We start from the raw sequence: 18,865 nt of genomic DNA on the forward strand, positions 1-18,865 counted from the left end.
CGAAGAAATGAGAAAGGATCGAAAAAGCGTGGATTGGGACAGGTTGTTCTCTGGCAAGGATGTGATCGGTAACTGGGAAGCCTTCAAAGGAGAAATTTTGAGAGTGCACAGCTTGTATGTTCCTGTCAGGATTAAAGGTAAAGTGAATAGGAATAAGGAACCTTGGTTCTCAAGGGATATCGCAACTCTGATAAAGAAGAAGAGAGTTGTATGACATGTACAGGAAACAGGGAGTAAATTAGGTGCTTGAGGAGTATAAAAAGTGCAAGACAATACTTAAGAAAGAAATCAGGAGGGCTAAAAGAAGACATGAGGTTGCCTTGACAGTCAAAGTGAAGGATAATCCAAAGAGCTTTTACAGGTATATTAAGAGTAACAGGATTATAAGGGATAAAATTGGTCCTCTTGAAGATCAGAATGGTTGGCTATGTGTGGAACCTAAAGAAATGGGGGAGATCTTAAATGGTTTTTTTGCGTCTGTATTTACTAAGGAAATTGACATGAAGTCTATGGAATTAAGGGAAACAAGTAGTGAGATCATGGAAACTGTACAGACTGAAAAGGAGGAGGTGCTTGCTGTCTTGAGGCAAATTAAAGTGGATAAATCCCCAGGACCTGACAGGGTATTCCCTCGGACCTTGAAGGAGACTAGTGTTGAAATTGCAGGGGCCCTGGCAGATATATTTAAAATATCGTGTCTACGGGTGAGGTGCCGGAGGATTGGAGAGTAGCTTATGTTGTTCCATTGTTTAAAAAAGGATCGAAAAGTAATCCGGGAAATGATAGGCCAGTAAGTTTGACGTCGGTAGTGGGTAAGTTATTGGAGGGAGTACTAAGAGACAGAATCTACAAGCATTTGGATAGACAGGGACTTATTAGGGAGAGTCAACATGGCTTTGTGCTTGGTAGGTCATGTTTGACCAATCTATTGGAGTTTTTCGAGGAGGTTACCAGGAAAGTGGATGAAGGGAAGGCAGTGGATGTTGTCTACATGGACTTCAGTAAGGCCTTTGACAAGGTCCCACATGGGAGGTTAGTTAGGAAAATTCAGTCGCTAGGTATACATGGAGAGGTGGTAAATTGAATTAGACATTGGCTCAATGGAAGAAGCCAAAGAGTGGTAGTAGAGAATTGCTTCTCAGAGTGGAGGCCTGTGACTAGTGGTGTGCCACAGGGATCAGTGCTGGGTCCATTGTTATTTGTCATCTATATCTATATCAATATCAATGATCTGGATGATAATGTGGTAAATTGGATCAGCAAATTTGCTGATGATACAAAGATTGGAGGTGTAGTGGACAGTGAGGAAGGTTTTCAGAGCCTGCAGAGGGACTTGGACCAGCTGGAAAAATGGGCTGAAAAATGGCAGATGGAGTTTAATATTGACAAGTGTGAGGTATTGCACTTTGGAAGGACAAACCAAGGTAGAACATACAGGGTAAATGGTAAGGCACTGAGGAGTGCAGTAGAACAGAGGGAGCTGGGAATATAGATACAAAATTCCCTAAGAGTGGCATCACAGGTAGATAGGGTCGTAAAGAGAGCTTTTGGTACATTGGCCTTTATTAATCAAAGTATTGAGTATAAGAGCTGGAATGTTATGATGAGGTTGTATAAAGCATTGGTGAGGCTGAATCTGGAGTACTGTGTTCAGTTTTGGTCACCAAATTACAGGAAGGATATTAATAAGGTTGAAAGAGTGCAGAGAAGGTTTACAAGTATGTTGCTGGGACTTGAGAAACTCAGTTACAGAGAAAGGTTGAATAGGTTAGGACTTTATTCCCTGGAGCGTAGAAGAATGAGGGGAGATTTGATAGAGGTATATAAAATTATGATGGGTATAGATAGAGTGAATGCAAGCAGGCTTTTTCCACTGAGGCAAGGGGAGAAAAAAACCAGAGGACATGGGTTAAGGGTGAGGGGGAAAAAGTTTAAAGGGAACATTGGGGGGGGAGCTTCTTCACACAGAGAGTGGTGGGGGTATGGAATGAGCTGCCAGACGAGGTGGTAAATGCGGGTTCTTTTTTAACACTTAAGAATAAATTGGACAGATACATGGATGGGAGGTGTATGGAGGGATATGGTCCATGTGCTGGTCAGTGGGACTAGGCAGAAAATAGTTCGGCACAGCCAGGAAGGGCCAAAAGGCGTGTTTCTGTGCTGTAGTTCTTCTATGGTTTCTATAATAAACCTGATTCTGATTCCAATTCTGCTCCTCTGTCTTATTGTACTTTTTGTAGACATTCCCACCTTTGACATAATGATGGAAGAAATATTATTAATGAATCATCTGAAGAGAATTCAGTCTCATTTACTCTTGTGATGACATTCTGGGGTTGAGATAATCAAGCTTCAACAATGACTATTTTCCTTTGTGCAAAATATGACTCCAAAAATTGAACAGCTTTCCACTTAATATCCATTGACTTCAGTTTCATAGGATTCCTTGATGCCATACTCAATCAAATGCTGTCTTGATGTCAGGAACAGACACACCTGTGGAGTTCAGCCCTTTGGTCTATGTTTGGACCAATGTTCTTATCAGGTATAAAGAGATGAAAAGTAAAGAAGGGAGGGAAGGAAAGAGCATGAGAAAAGAGGGATAGCAAATAGAATAGTGAATCCAAAAGCGTTATAAATGAAGTAGGCTAATCAGAGACCAGAAAAGAAAAATTACTTTTGGAGACAATAGTAAGTACTATTGTATTAAATATACACTTTACATCAATTCACCATGGAAAATGAGATATTATACTCTCAGTAACGTAAGATGTAACTGTAATTCTGGATGGAGTAATAATAGAGTAATTAGAAAGCATGATTACTTTTAAAGCGGACAAATCCCTTGTCCGGATGGAATGAAATTTAAATTGATCATAAAAATAAGGGAGAAATTCATGGCCTCAATATTCCAAACATCTACCAATTCAGTGATAGAGCCCATGGATTGAACAGCTTCAAACATTATGTGCAGTAGATTCTGATTAATTGAGCCATTGGTTAATTGGGGCAGTTGCTTATTTGGGACAAATCTTAAAGAACTAAAACAAATCGAGAAAATAGCCTGGATTCCCTTAATTTATTTGGGACACTATGCCGCTTATCTGGGGCAAGCGACTGTTGCTGAGCATTTTCTAACTAGTGTCAGTCATGTGCACATTGTGAGATGGTTAGGCACTAACTACACCGTGCTTAGAGCAAAGCTTTTCAAAAATGTCACTTGCATATTTGTGTTCAAAGAAGTACGATTTTTGTCACTCATAGTTGGCAAATAATAAACAGTAAGATAATTCAGAACTGTTCTGCTCACTATGGTTTCAAGCATTCACTGTGGCTTGGAAAGTTACCAGAAAATGGCTGGGAGTGAAAAGGAAATGATTTCACTACTTCAACAAGTTAGGGACTATGAAGAATTTGTAAGTATCAACAATCATCTTGAATGTTAGAATTAAAATGAAGATTTGGAGGATGCAATTGTCATAAGTACTGTCTGAAGGTAGTCCACTATCTGCATGAGGTGTCTGTGCTGATTCTGTTCATTTACAAACATTCAAAAGAAAACAGCAACATACACAGAATTAATTCCTCCACCAATAACTATTAGGAACTGATACACATTTTTAAAAGTACTCTAGTAGTTTTGGCAATATTCTATTTTTTTCTGCATTGTATTTAAACACATTATTTGTCACTCAGTTAAACGATAGTTTGTCTTTCTTGTACCATATTAATTATTTCCATGAAGCTTCAGCTAATTAGGACAGCTTATTAATTGGGCCCTAATGTACTGGTCCTGAGGTATCCCAATTAACCAGAATCCACTGTATAGCAAGCAATTACACATCTGCATGGACTTCGGCCTCTGATAAAGTCCCACATGGGATCTTGGTCAAGAAGGTTCAGTTGCTTGGCATTCAAGATGAGGTAGTAAACTGGATTACACGTTAGCTTCAAGGAAGAAGCAAAAAGTGGTAGTAGAGGTTGCCTCTCAGACTGGCTCTACAACCTGGGACTAGTGGTGTGCCGCAGGTGCTGGGTCTGTTGTTGCTGGTCAGTCTGGATGATAATGTGGTAAACATTAACATGTCCTAAAAAAAGCTTTTGGCACATTGGTCTTCATAAATGGAGTACAGAGGTTGGGATGTTATGTTGAAATTGCATAAGACAATGGTGAGGCATGATTTGAAGTATTGTGCCTATTTTGGTCACCTATCTACAGAAAATAAGTAAAAAAGATTGAAAGCGTATGGAGAAAATTTACAAGGATGTTGCCAGGACGTGAGGGCCTCAGTTATAGGGCAAGTTTGAACAGGTTAGGACTTTATTGCCTTGAGTATAGAAGATTGAGAGGTAATTTGATAGAGGTTTACAAAATTATGAAGGGTATGAAGAGGGTAAACGCAAGCAAACTTTTTCCACTGAGGTTGGGTGAGACTAGAACTAGACGTCATGGGTTAAGGGTGAAAGGTGAAACATTTGAGGTAGCATGAGAACATCTTCTTCACTCAAGACAGTCATGAGAGTGTGGAACAAGTTGCCAGTGCAAGTGGTGGAAGTAAGGTCAATTTCAACGCTTGAGAGAAATTTGGATAGATGGGAGAGGAATGGAGGGCTGTGGACTGGCTGCAGGCCGATGGGGTTAGGCAGATTAAAGGTTTGGTATGGACTAGATGAGCCGAAGGGCCTGTTTCTGTGCAGTAGTGTTCTATAACTCTATCGGTCAGTTTAATATCAGCACGGAAAAAATTCAAAAATTGTAATTGGTGGTAATCAAGTGTGGTTTGAATAGACAAGCCAGCATAGATTTGTTAAACATGGGATTATGTCTAATAACTTGACGTATTTTTTGATGAAGTACTGAGAGAGTTTCGCTCACTGCAAAATGCAATTGAACGGTTTGAATACAAGGTATTTGCTAAGATGGCATTAAAAGTGGTTATCAAGACTGAAGCCCACTGGTTTTTAGTGGAATGGTAAAGTAACAGGAAACAGAGAGCTAGAGTGAAAAATTGAATTGAATTGACTTTATTACTTACGTCCTTCATATACATGAGTAAAAATCTTTGCGTTACGTCTCCGTCTAAATGTGCAATTTATAGTAATTTATAATTACTATTATGTACAACAGAATAGTCAATATAACATAGAGATACAGTTGCATCAGCATGAATTAAGCAGTCTGATGGCCTGGTGGAAGAAGTTGTCCTGGAGCCTACTGGCCCTGGCTTTTATGCTGCGGTACTGTTTCTCGGATGGTAACAGCTGGAACAGTTTGTGGTTGGGGTGACTCGAGTCCCTAGTGATCCTTCTGGCTCTTTTTACACAGCTGTCTTTGGAAATGTGCTGAATAGTGGGAAATTCACATCTACAGATGCGCTGGGCTGTCCACTCTCTGCAGAGTCCACACTCTGAAGAGTCCTGTGATTGAGGGAAGTGCAGTTCCCATATTAGGCAGTGATTCAGCCAGTCAAGATGCTCTCAATTGTGCCCCTGTAGAAAGTTCTTAGGATATGGGAGCCCAGACTGAACTTCTTCAACTGTCTGAGGTGAAAGTGGCGCTGTTGTGCCTTTTTCACCACACAGCCGGTATGTACAGGCCATGTGAGATCATCGATGATATTTATGCTAAGGAACTTAAAGCTGTTCACCCTCTCAACCTCCAATCCATTGATGTCAATAGGGGCTACCCTGTCCCCATTCCTCCTGTTGTCCACAACCAGCTCCTTTGTTTTTGTGACATTGTGGGAGAGGTTGTTTTCTTGACACCACTGTGTCAGGGTGATGACTTCTCTATAGGCTGCCTCATTATTTTTGAGATTAGTGTAATGTCGTCAGCAAATTTAATTAGCAGATTGGAGCTGTGGGTGGCAACACAGTTATGGGTATATAGAGAATAAAGGAAGGGGCTTAGGACACAGTCCTGAGAGCCACCTGTGTTGAGGGTTAGAGGGGCAGAGGTGAGGGAGCCCACTCTTACCATCTGCCAGCGATCTGACAGGAAGTCCAGGATCCAGCCACACAAGGCAGGGTGAAGGCTGAGGTCTCTGAGCTTCTTGTTGAGCCTGGAGGGAATTATGGTGTTGAATGCTGAACTGCAGTCCAAGAACAGCATTCTCACATTAGCATCCCTCTTCTCCAGGTGTGTAAGGACGGTGTGTAGAGCTGTGGCTATTGCATCATCTGTCGATCGGCTGTGTCAGTAAGCGAATTGTAAGGTGGGTGGTGGCATGCTGCAGATGTAGTCCTTGACTAGCCTCTCAAAGCATTTGCTTACTATTGAGGTGAGTGCGACAGGATGCCAGTCGTTCAGACGTTACCTTGGCCTTTTTAGGTACTGGGACAATAGTGGATGTTTTGAAGCAGGAGGGTACTCTACGCTAGGAGAGGGAGAGATTAAAAATGTCTGAAAACACACCTGCCGGTTGTGCCGTGCACATCTTGAGTACCTGCCCTAGGAAGCCGTCCGGCCCTGCAGCCTTGCGTACTTTGGCCTCAGAGATGACTAAGCTGCAGGTCACGTCAGCTGTAGGTCTCCTCAGGGACTTAGTATTGGTGACATCGAATTGAGCGTAAAAAAAGATTTAGCTTGTCTGGGAGAGAGGCAGTGATGTTGGAAACTCTGCTGCATTTAGCTTTGAAGTCTGCAATGGTGTGCAGATCTTACCGTAAGCTGTGTGTGTTGTTGGTGGAGAGTTGAGTGTGGATCTTGTCCCTGTACTGTTATTTCACTGCCTTGATGACTTTGCGTAGATCGTGGCTACATTTCTTAAGCTCCTGCTGATTACCAGCAATGTAAGCTCTGTGTCGCGTGGTAAGTGCTGTTCGCACAGAACTGTTGCTGAGGTTTCTGGTTTAGATAGACCAACCAATTTCTGGGGGACAATATCCTTGAGGCACTTCCAGATGAAATTTGTGACAACATGAACTCGGAGACATCCTCATCATGGAAGACGTTCCAGTCGACGTCATCAAAGCAGTCCTATAGTATGGAGGCTGACTGGTCGGACCATCAGTGGACAGTTTTAACTATGGCCGCCTCTTGTTTCAGTTTCTGCCTGTACTTTGGCAGCAACAGGATGGAGGAGTGATCCAATTTTCCAAATGTTGAGCGAAGGAGTGCTTTGTAAGGGAGAGTAGCAGTGGTCAGAAACAAGTGTAAAATATAATAGCCTAGGAGTTGGTACCATGATCATTGCTTTTCTAAATATAAATTAAATAATGGACTTGATTTTAGTGGGCACAATTACTCAACTTGCTCCCAACAGGACTGATGAAGAGTTTCATTCTAAAATGTCGACCTTTTCTCCCTCTTCATAGATGCTACAGGGCCTGTTCAGTTCCTCCTGTATTTTGTGTGTGTGTTTCTCTAAGCCTTCTACAATTCTTGAGAATATTGGAAATCTAAAGCCAGCAAATCAAATCTTTCAACAGTCATCTCATTTAGACCCCAGGATGGCCAGAGACACTTCAACCAATAGCTCCAACATTTTGCTCAGTACCACTTATTTCCTGATTGTTTTTTCCTTGAGCAAATCCCTCACACTTCTCAATTCACAACTATTTCTGGGATATTACTCACAACATCTGTTTGTGTGTTTTCCATTATTAATTTAGGAAATACATGTTTAAAAAATTTATCTTAATGATTCCATGGATGAGGGACAATGTTTATGTGCCTAGATGGGAGAGGGAGGGGAACTATAGGTGCTCGCCTTGGAACTGAGAATCTTGTGAGGAAATCTGACAGAAATATTTTAAACTATTTAGGTTTGAGAGAGAATAGAGTGAAATAGTTCCTATTTATGAAGTGATAAAGAAGTGGAGGAAAAAGGACACATATAATTAAGAGAAAATTAGTTAAAAAAAAGTGAAATGAGGAATATGTTTATTTTTAACAGCAAATAGATGTTGCATTGCTGAAGTAAGAATCATGAATGACAAATACTGAGCCATTGTATTAGACCATCAGACACAGGAGCAGAATTAGGCCTTTTGGCCCATCCGGTCTGCTACACCATTATACCATGGCTGATTTATTACCTCTTTCACAATCTCATTCTCCTGCCTTCTCCCCTTAACCTTTAACACCCTTACTAATCAAGAACCTAACAAACTCTGCTTTAAATATACCCAATGATTTTGCCTCCATAACCACCTGTGGCAATGAATTCCACAGATACCTCCCTCTGACTATTGAAATTCCTCCTCATCTCTGTTTCTATTTCCAGTGGTTTCTGTTTTTATTCTAAAATATCTCGTTGGGGTTTGTGGAAGAGGGTGGTGGAATGGCAAAATTGAACACAAACACCATGGGCTCTTATCTTGTTCAGAAGCCTCATGTGCGGCACTTTGTTAAAGACCTTCTATAAATCCTTCTTTTTTAATCTTTTTATTAATTTTCAAATTAATAAACATAGTAACAATACTAATACAAAGAGATTGGGATTACATTATTGGAACTGACATATGCAAGTAAAAACTACAGATAAAACAAGTATATTAGGCCTCCCAAACTCTTAACATAATTAAACCTGATAAAAAGAAAAATGAAAAATTATCAAGGAAAAAAAACCCCAAGATAAAAAGAAACTAAACTAAACTGAACCAAAAACTGAACTAAACAAAACTAAACAAAGCTGGGCTATTATATTACATTGAACACAAGCAATTAAGTAGTAGATTCGGTTTTTGAAAGTAATAAGTAGTAGATTCGGTGTTTGATTTTTCTTTCTTTGAAACTTTAATGGGGAAGTATTCTGCTTTTTTTTAACACCTTCTATAAATCCAAGTAAACAACATCCACTGACTCTCCTTTGTTTACCTTGCCTGTTACTTCCTCAAAGAATTCCAACAGATAGTCAGGCAAGATTTCCCCTTAAGAAAACTATGCTGACTTTGGCCTATTATCATGTGCCTCCAAGCAACCTGAAACCTCGTCCATAGTGGACTCCAACATCTTCACAACCACTTAATTCATGGTAAATTGCCTATAATTTCCTTCCTTTTGTGCCCTCCCCCCTTCTTAAAAGGTTGGAGTGACATTTGCAATTTTTTAGTCCTCCGAAACCCAGAATCTAGTGATTCTGGAAAGATCACTACTAATGTCTACATAATCTTTTCATCTACCTCCTTCAGAACCCTGCAGTGTAGTCCATCTGGTCCAGATGACTTATTTACCTTAAGACCTTCCTTTCACAAAAAGATCCTCCAAATCTGTTAGCAAGTCCCAGCCATTTCCATTTCACAGCATGCAGACACGTTCAGGACTAAGAGAATTTAAATGACCAAACACTGGTGGGTTCCAATGGTAACTGCAAAATTAAGCATAATCTGGAACATTGACTCCAGAAATTGGTAAGTGGCAATAATTTCCTAATTTTTTACTCTTATACTTCTTGAATAGTAATGTGCCAAACACGATTTTCTACTTTGAAAGAGCAATTCTCAAAAGGAAATTTTGGAAAATTATTTGTAAGGCATCCTTCAACATCCTATAATGTAAACCTCCTGGCCCTGAGTATTTTCTCTCTTTAATGCCATTACTTTCCTTTGATAAGTTTTCATTCTGCTTTGACGATAATTGCCATAGGATGTATGAGAAGCTTTCCTTTTCGTCTAGTATCAATACTGACCCAGTAACCATTTCATAGATTCATCGGTTTCTTCATTGCATTTACAATTTTACTGTTAATGGCATTTAAAAGGCTCACACTGCCCTAACCACACTTTTTTTCCTACTATAATTGTAAAACCTTTCAGTGTAGATTTTAAAATTGATTGCAAGTTTCTTTCCACAATCTCTTTTTGTAGCTCAGGTTTGTGCCCTTTCAAAGTTGTTTATAGTTCATACAATGAATTGAAGTTTTGCTGGTTTCTGCCTTTCTACATGCTGTTTCTTTTAGCTTTAAGTGCCCTTATCTCTTTAGTTGTCTGTGGCTTATTTCCTTTTGGCAAGTGTAGTTCATGTCCCTTTGGCACATAAACTGGTTTAGTTTTACATTATATTTTCTTTTGAATGCTTCCCACTGATCAAATACTGATTCAGATACAGGCAGATTTGGCCAATTTACCAAGGACAGTCTCCGTTATAATACCTGTTTTAGTTGGATTATACAGAGAAGATGGACTTAATGTGCTTGTTCTGTGTGATAAATTATGACAGCAGAACTGAACTAATTGTTCTTGTGTAGATTCCAGTTCGGTTAGATTTTCACTAAATTTATGTTATATTGTCTTGCTACGGAAATGAATGATCATATTCAGGAAACTGTTCACAGTTTTGCATTAATCATCACCATCATTATGTGCCATGTCATATAACACGGCCTATCATGGTCTTCCTTCTCTATCCATAACCATGATTGTTCTTGGCAATTTCTTCTACAGAAGTGGTTTGCCATTGCCTTCTTCTGGGCAGTGTCTTTACAAGATGGTAACCCCAGCCATTATCAATACTCTTCAGAGATTGCCTAGCATCAATGGTCGCACAACCAGGACTTCTGGTATGTACCAGCTGCTCATATGATAATCCACCACCTGTTCCCATGGCTTCACAACCCTGATCAGGGGTCTAAGCAGGTGCTACACCTTACCCATGGGTGACCTGCAGGCTAGAGGAGAGAAGGAGCGCCTACACCTCTTGGATAGAGACATATCTTCACTACGGTAAGTTGCATTACTAGAACGTTACAAGTATGAACCTCTTAAAGTAATATAAGACTTTAGTTAGACCCCACCTGGAGTACTGTATTCAGTTCTGGTCACTTCACTACAGGAAGGATGTGGATACAACAGAGAGTGCAGAGGAAATTTACAAGAATGTTGCCTGGATTGGAGAGCATGCCTTTTGAACTTGTGAACTTGTCCTTTTCTTCTTGGAGTGACAGAGTATGAGAGGTGACCTGGTATAGGTGTATAAGATGATGAGAGGCATTGATCGTGTGGATAACCAGAAGCTTTATCCCTGGGCTGAAATGGCTAACGCGAGGGGGCAGAGTTTTAAGGTGTTTGCAAGTAGGTACAAGGGGCATGTCAGAGGTAAGTTTTTCACACAGAGAGGGGTGGGTGCGAAGAATGCACTGCAGCCATGGTGGTAGAGGTGGATACAATAGGGTTTTTAAAGAGACTTACGTAGGTACATGGAGCTTAGAAAAATAGAGGGCTATGCAGTAGGGAATTTCGAGGCAGTTTCTAGAGTAGGTTATATGGTTGGCATAACATTGTGGGCCGAAGGGCCTGTAATGTGCTATAGATTTCTATGTTCGATGTCCTCTTAACTCCTTCATTCTTTACTTTCTTCTACAATATTCAGGGTTCTGAAACCCAAGCTTAGTGATGTCACTACCTACTCATCAGCTCATCATTATTTTATTTTGATTTTACACCATGTTAATACAAAATGATTTTTGTATTGTTCAGTTTAATGGTGCATGAATTTCAAACCCCACCTCCCTCACCACTTCATCAACAAAAATAACGTACTTAATATTGAATCCAACACTTACCTTGCATTTTGTTGACCCATGTTTGAACACAGGGAATGATCTGTGTGGTTGCTTCTGATCAGTTGATTGTGGAGAATATCTTTTACAGGAAGGCAGTATACTCTCTGAATAACAACTTTCAGATTTTTCTTTCCCCATCCTGCTGCTCCCTGGTTTTCAATTACTTCAAGTAATGAGTCACATACACTATTGGCCAAAAAATTATGTTCAAGATCCAACACCTGTATTGGTTTCTCCTGTTGGCTTATTGATAATACACTTTGTGTATTCTCTGTAGTTAGTGCAATTCCCTGTTTTGTAAAAGAAAATCATTAACAATTGATTAACATTCAAGACGAAGATATCAGTGTACTTTTGATCAAAAATAGATAACAAAGCAAGGAGACAATGCAATCTGCAAAATGCACCAGTTTTCCCAGGATACTCAAATAGCAATAGCAAGGATTATGTACACATGGAGGGGGGGGGGGCGGGGGAGAATGAAATTTAAAAATGTTGGATAGTTGCTTTGAAATTGGATTTCAATTAATTTTGATTTATTAAATGTTAATATGCTATGTTTTATCTTTACACCATTGAGTGTCACAAAAAACCTGCAAAATTGGGATTTTCATAGAAGATTAAGCAGGTGATTGTCACACGACTTGGATACTAATTCACAGGAAACCAGTGCTAAGAAAGTACACTCTCTGAGTGAGTTGCTTTTGAATCTAATGTATACTGCTGATGTCATTGTATAAAAGAAATTAAATTACAATGAATTACAAGAGGAAAGTACTTGATTCATTTTCCCAAGGACCAGCATTCAAAGGGGCCATTAATCCATGAAAACATGCACAAAAGCTTTATTTCCACAATTTATGTATTCAATACACAAATGAGTCCAATTTCTAGTCAAACAGGCTCGGTATTTTCACTTAAATTTAACACAACATGGCTGAATTTAAGTGCCATGTGAGATATACTTAGAACCATCGAGACCTACAGCAATACAGCATAGATACAGGAAAATGGAAGGATATTGATATTGTGCAGGCAGAAGGGATTAGTTTAGTTGGCCATTTGATTACTAATTTAATTGGTCCGGCACAGAATTGTGGGCCGAAGGGCCTGTTCCTGTGCTGTACCGCTCTATGTTCTACAGTACTGTGCAAAAGTCTCAGGCACATGCAAAAAAAAATCTATAAAGCGAAGATGCTTTCAAAAATACATCAAATCAATATTTGGTGTGATCTCCCTTTGCCTTTAAAACTGCATTAATTCTCTTGCAGTGTTGTGCCATTTTATAAGAAAATTGGCTAGTAAGTTGTCCCAAGCATCTTGGAGAACTTGCCACAGACACTGGCTGTCTCACTTGATTCTGCCTCTCCAGGAAATCCCAAACATCCTCAATGATGTTGAGATCAGATTTCTGTTGAGTCTGTACCATCTGAAACCATATAAATAATCTGGAGTGCTGAAGACTTTTGCACAATACTTTATACAGCTCCTTCCAGCCCAAGGAGTCCATGCCAACAATGGCGCCCAGCTGGTCCCAATTTCCTGCACTTAGCCCATATCCCTCCAAGCCCAGCAGCTCTATGTGCCTTTTAAATAATATTGCAACTGCTGAGACCTTTACTTCTTGAAGCTTGTTCAATATACTCACCATCCTGTATATAAAAAAGTTGCCTCTCATGTCTCTTGTCAATCAATTTTGACAATCTGACTGAAAATTTGCAAAAGAGCTCTGAGGGAAATGGTACGATTCATCAAATAGAGTTGTAATATTTTCTTGTTTCAGTCTATACTTAAGCCTGTACTATTTCTTTACGGCCATTGCAAAAGATTCCAGGAATTAGAGGGGCTGTTAAGGGAAAATTATACCTATCATTATATTTTTGATAATAATATTCCTATTTTGATGATAATAATAATTATTCAATTTTCTTTATGTCACCGTGCATTATTTTTGACCAGGTGCTGCACATGGGATGGCTAAACGAGAGAAGAGACGATTTCTCTAACAGGAAAGATGCTAGCATGGATAGAAGATTGGTTGACTGGCAGGAAGCAAAGAATGGGAATAAAGGGAGCTTTTTCTGGTTGGCTGCTGGTGTTCTGCAGGGGTTGGTGTTGAGACCACTTCTTTTTTTGTTATATGTCAATGACTTGGATGACAGAACTGATAGCTTTGTGGTCAGGTTTGTGGATGATATGAAGATACATGGAAAGGCAACTCGTGTTGAGGAAGCAGGGAGTCTGCAGAAGGACTTTCACAGTTTAAGAGAATGGGAAAAGTGGCAGATGGAATATAGTGTAGGAAAGAATGTGGTCATGCATTTTGGTTGAGGGAATAAAGGCTTAGACTATTTTCTAAGTGAGGAGCAAATTCAGAAATCAGTGAAGCAAAGGGACTTGGGAATCTTATGGTCTTACAGTTCTATGGAGTCCTATGGTCTTTACTGTGTTTTGGAATCCTGACAACACCCAGATGAGGGCATGAGCTAGTGTCCTGGAGTTCTTCTTTGTTATCTAGTATACTGTACCTCCTGTCCTATCATCTCCTCCGTCCCTGTCACGCTCCATTATTTTTCCCTATACCCTCCCAGGAGGTCCTATCCCTGTCTTTCATTCCACTCACAGCTCCTGTTTATAACTCTGAAAAATTAGGAAAGTAATGACCATCATGCAATGATCTCCCACACCGCATGACAGCACACACTGAGAGCCGAAGAGAGTGTACTCTGCCTGATATACTACTGAATATCAGAACTTCTTGTTAAATCATCCAAACCAAGATTTGGTTAGGTCTCTGACCATAGTTTAGGCACCACCAGTCCAAAGCAAAATTAAAGCTCAGTTTAAAGCATAGTCCATTTCTAGATCTATTAAGAACTGTTAAAATTTCAGCATGTAACAGTACACTAAGGGAAATGAAGTAATGTGCTATGCAAGAAATGCACAACTTCTTTGCTGATCAATAATTTGTGTTCATCTAACATTAGATATTGGGAGAATTTTTCAACAAAATGGACAGAATGACTTGACTAAACAGATTGGTTTACTTCTTGCCAGTAATATTTTATCTCTTAATAAAAATAATTGTAAAAAAAGCAGAAATGCATGGAAGTTCACCTGATCAGTTAAACAATGTTTCTGTCTTGCATCAGCGAGGTTAAATTTCACAGCTAAAGATATTGAGGATTTTTTGGACACAGGTAACTTTTCAGGGGAGCAATTTTTAACTCCGATTCCAGCAACATGTTTTGAAAATATCTTCTGACTGAAGTAAGTGCACAAAATAACAGAAGTTCTTTCACCTTGCACGTCAAGTTTCTGCCTGCCAAAAATAAAGTTGAAAAATTACAAATTATGTTGCTTTGTCGTTCAAATACTACTTCGCAAATTATCCTGCTAAATAATATACTGAAATTAAACAATAAAATGAATCATAAATTACTTTAAAACAGATAATGTTGATGCAAAAGACTAAAAAATAAATACCCAGCATTAATGATGTAAAAATATTGAAGGCAAAAAGGCAAGAGACATAAGAATAAACAGCAAGAATAACAAGTTTAGGGAACCTCGGTTTTCGAGAGAGATTGAGGCACTGGTTAAGAAAAAGGGACTGGCAGCTGTTGGTGGACCTCGAAGGGCAGCTGAAGTTCCCCAACCATATCGCAGCCACCACCCTGCGACCAGACATTGTCCTAGTATCTGAGTCGACTAAGCAAGTGGTGCTGCTGGAGCTGACAGTCCCATGGGAAGATAGCTTGGAGGAGGCCTTTGAAAGGAAGCTCTCCAAGTACACAGGACTGGTCAGTAACTGTCAGCAGGCTGGATGGAGGGCGAGGTGTCTCCCAGTGGAGGTTGGTTGTAGGGGATACGTAGCCCGTTCTTTAGTTAGAGCCGTCAGCATTTTGGGCATCGAGGGAGAGAGGAAGAGGAGAGCCATCCGCAGTACCACCGATGCAGCACAGAGGGCCTCAAGATGGCTGTGGCTCAAAAGAGGGCAGCCACGAACTCATAAGTAGCTAGCCATCTGGACACAAGCTAGGGTCTGATCAGCCCCAGCTGGGTCACCTGGAGGAGGTTGTATGATGCTGAAAGACCCGAAACACCCGATGATTCCAGGAATATCACTGAAGATGTGTCCAGAAGCATCAATAGATGTATGTACACAGGCACTGGTTAAGAAAAAGTAAAAGGCACTTAGCAGGTATAGGCAGGTAGGAACAAAGGAGGTACTTTCGGAGTATAAGAAATACAAGGTAACACTTATGAAGGAAATCAGGAGGGCTCAAAGCAGGCATGAATTTGCTCTCGCAGACAAGGTGAAGGAGTATCCTAAGGGTTTCCGCAGATATACCATTTGTATTAAGAACAAAACGATAGCAAGGGCCAAAATTAGCCCTCTGAAGATCAGGGTGGTAATCTATGCATAAAGAGATGGCGGAGATCTTAAATGGATCTTTTGCATCTGTACTTACTCGAGAGATGGACACGGAGTCTATTGAAGTGAGGCAAAGCAGCAGTGAGGTCATGGACCCATTACAGATTACCGAGGTGGTTTTTGGTGTCTTGATGCAAATTTGGGCAGATAAATCCTCAACACCTAACAAGGTGTTCCCTCGGACTCTTTGGGAGGCTAGTGTAGAAATTGCAGAGCCCCTAGCAGAGATACTTAGCCACGGGTGAGGTGCTGGAAGACTGGAAGGTCCTAAGGTTGTTCTGTTGCTTAAGAAAGGCTCTAAGAATAAACAAGGAAATTATAGGCTAGTGAGTCTGATATCAGTAGTGGGAAAGTTATTGGAAAGTACTTTAAGGGACTGGATATATAAGTATTTCGATGGGCAGGGACTGATGAGGAATAGTCAACATAGCTTTCTGCGTGCTAAGTCGTGTCTAACCACTCTTATAGTTTTTCGAGAAAGTTACCAGGAAAATTGATGAAGGCAAGGCAGTCGATGTTGTCTACATGGACTTTAGCAAGATCTTTGACAAGGTCAAACATGGAGCTTGGTCAAGAAGGTTTACTCGCTTGGCATTCAAGATGAGGTACTAAACTGAATTAGATATTGGCTTCACCGGAGAAGCCACAAAGTGGTAGTAAATGGCTGTTTCTGTAACTGGAGGCCTGTGACTAGTGGTGTGCCGCACGTGCTGAGTCCGTTGCTGTTGGTCATCTATATGAACAATATGGATGATAATGTGATAAATTGGATCAGCAAATTTGCGGATGGGACCGAGATTAGGGGTGTAGTGGACAGCGAGGAAGACTAGCAAAACTTGCAGTGGGATCTGGACCAGCTGGAAAAAAATGGGCTGAAACATATAAATGGAATTTAATGCAGATAAGTGTGAGATTTGGACCTTATGAGGGCCAACCAGGGTAGGTCTTACATGGTGAACAGTAGGGCTCAGAGGAGTGTGGTAAAACAGAGGGATTTTGGAATATGGATCCATAATTCCTTGAATGTGGCATCACAGGTCATAAAGACTTATGACTATGTGGGTAGCCGCAGTTCCAATGCCATAGTTATTTATGCCGATGACTCAACATATAGGAGGGAGGTAGAAAATCTGTCTGAGTGATGCCAAAACAACAACCTCTCAGTTAATGACAGCAAAATCAAAGAGCTGATTATTAACTCCAGGAGGAGGAAACAGGAAGTCCATGAACCAGTCCTCATCAGGGATCGAGGTGGAGAGGGTCAGCAACTTTAAATTCCTCAGTGTTACCATTTCAGAAGACTTTTCCTGGGCCCAGCACATACATGCAATTATGAAGAAAGCATGGCAGTACCTCTACTTCCTTAGAAGTTTGTGAAGATTCGGCAAAACATTCAAGAACAATTATTACCCCCTCAACCATCAGGCTCTTGAACCAGTTGGGATAACTTCACTGAACTTCACCTGCCCCTTCACTGAACTGTTCCCACAACTTTCAAGGACTCTTCAGCTCGCATTCTTGATATTTATTGCCTATTTATCATCATTATTGTTATTTATTTTAATTTTTTTCCCTCTTTTGTATTTGCACAGTATCACATTTTTTGCATATTGGTTGTTTGTCCAACCTGTTGGGTGCAGAGTTTCATTGATTCTAGTATGGTTCCTGGATTTACTGAGTATGCCCACAAGAAAACAAATCTCAAGGTTGTATATGGTGACAAGTATGTACTTTAATAATAAACTTAATTTACTTTAACTTTGAAAGAAAACTTCTGGCACAATGGCCTTCATAAATCAATGTATTTAGTACAGGGGTTGGGATGTTACGTTAAAATTGTATAAGGCGTTGGAAAGGCTTACTTTGGAATATAGTGTGCAAGTTTGGTCACCTACTTACAGGAAAGGTGTAAATAAGATTGAAAGAGTGCAAAGAAAATTTACAAGGATGTTGCCAGGACTTGAGGACCTGAGTTATGGGGAAAGGTTCAACAGGTTGGGACTTCATTCTCCAGAACGTAGAAAATTGTCTTGGATGCAGGTTCAATTTCAACATTTAAGAGAAATCTGGGTAATTGAGAGGGGTACGGAGGACTATGGTTTGGGTGCATGTCCATGGGACTAGGCAGATTAATGGTTCAGCATGGTTTTAGACAATAGGCAATAGTTACAGGAGTAGGCTATTCGGCCCTTTGAGCCAGCACCGCTATTCACTGTGATCATGGCTGATCATCCACAATCAGTACTCTGTTCCTGCCTTATCCCCATATCCCTTGACTCCGCTATCTCTAAGAGTTCTATCTAACTCTTTCTTGAAAGAATCCAGAGAATTGGCCTCCACTGCCTTCTGAGACAGAGAATTCCACAGATCCACAACCCTCTGTCTGAAAAAATTTTTCCTCAACTCCATTCTAAATGGTCTACCCCTTATTCTTAAACTGTGGCCTCTGGTTCTGGACTCCCCCAACATCGGGAACATGTTTCCTGGCTCTAGCATGCCCAATCCCTTCATAATCGTATATGTTTCAATCAGATCCCCTCTCATCCTTCTAAATTCCAGTGTATACCAGCCCAGTCACTCCAATCTTTCAACATATGACATTCCCGCCATCCCTGGAATTAACCCAGTGAACCTCTGCTGCACTCCCTTCATAGCAAGAATGTCCTTCCTCAAATTTGGAGACCAAAACTGCACACAATACTCCAGGTGGGGTCTCACCAGGGTCTTGTACAACTGCAGAAGGACCTCTTTGCTCCTATACTCAACTCCCCTTGTTATGAAGGCCAACATGCCATTAGCTTTCTTCACTGCCTGCTGTACCTGTATGCTTACCTTCAATGACTGATGAACAAGGGCAGCCAGATCTCGTTGTACTTCCCCTTTTCCTAACTTGACACCATTCAGATAGTAATCTGCCTTCCTG

The 18,865-nt window shown here is 40.4% G+C and overlaps 1 protein-coding gene and 1 long non-coding RNA gene across 4 annotated transcripts in view; one reads left to right on the plus strand and one right to left on the minus strand.

Annotated features, from left to right (window-relative positions):
- spidr (scaffold protein involved in DNA repair) overlaps nt 1-18,865 on the minus strand; it is a 280,768-nt gene that overhangs the window by 60,154 nt on the left and 201,749 nt on the right. For all 3 annotated transcript variants that reach the window (XM_072255220.1, XM_072255211.1, XM_072255230.1), the window contains exons 9-10: nt 14,622-14,826; nt 11,505-11,794 (exon numbers count right to left, since the gene is read on the minus strand). In XM_072255220.1, the coding sequence (XP_072111321.1) occupies nt 11,505-11,794; nt 14,622-14,826 (495 nt within the window). The remainder of the gene's footprint in view (nt 1-11,504; nt 11,795-14,621; nt 14,827-18,865) is intronic.
- The window catches only part of LOC140196292 (uncharacterized), a 48,704-nt gene that overhangs the window by 3,557 nt on the left and 26,282 nt on the right, over nt 1-18,865 (plus strand). The window contains exon 2 of the long non-coding RNA XR_011885667.1: nt 10,387-10,665. This is a non-coding gene — a long non-coding RNA (uncharacterized lncRNA). The remainder of the gene's footprint in view (nt 1-10,386; nt 10,666-18,865) is intronic.

This window comes from Mobula birostris, chromosome 1 (assembly GCF_030028105.1).
Source record: "Mobula birostris isolate sMobBir1 chromosome 1, sMobBir1.hap1, whole genome shotgun sequence".
In the NCBI taxonomy this organism is placed as follows: Eukaryota; Metazoa; Chordata; class Chondrichthyes; order Myliobatiformes; family Myliobatidae; genus Mobula; species Mobula birostris.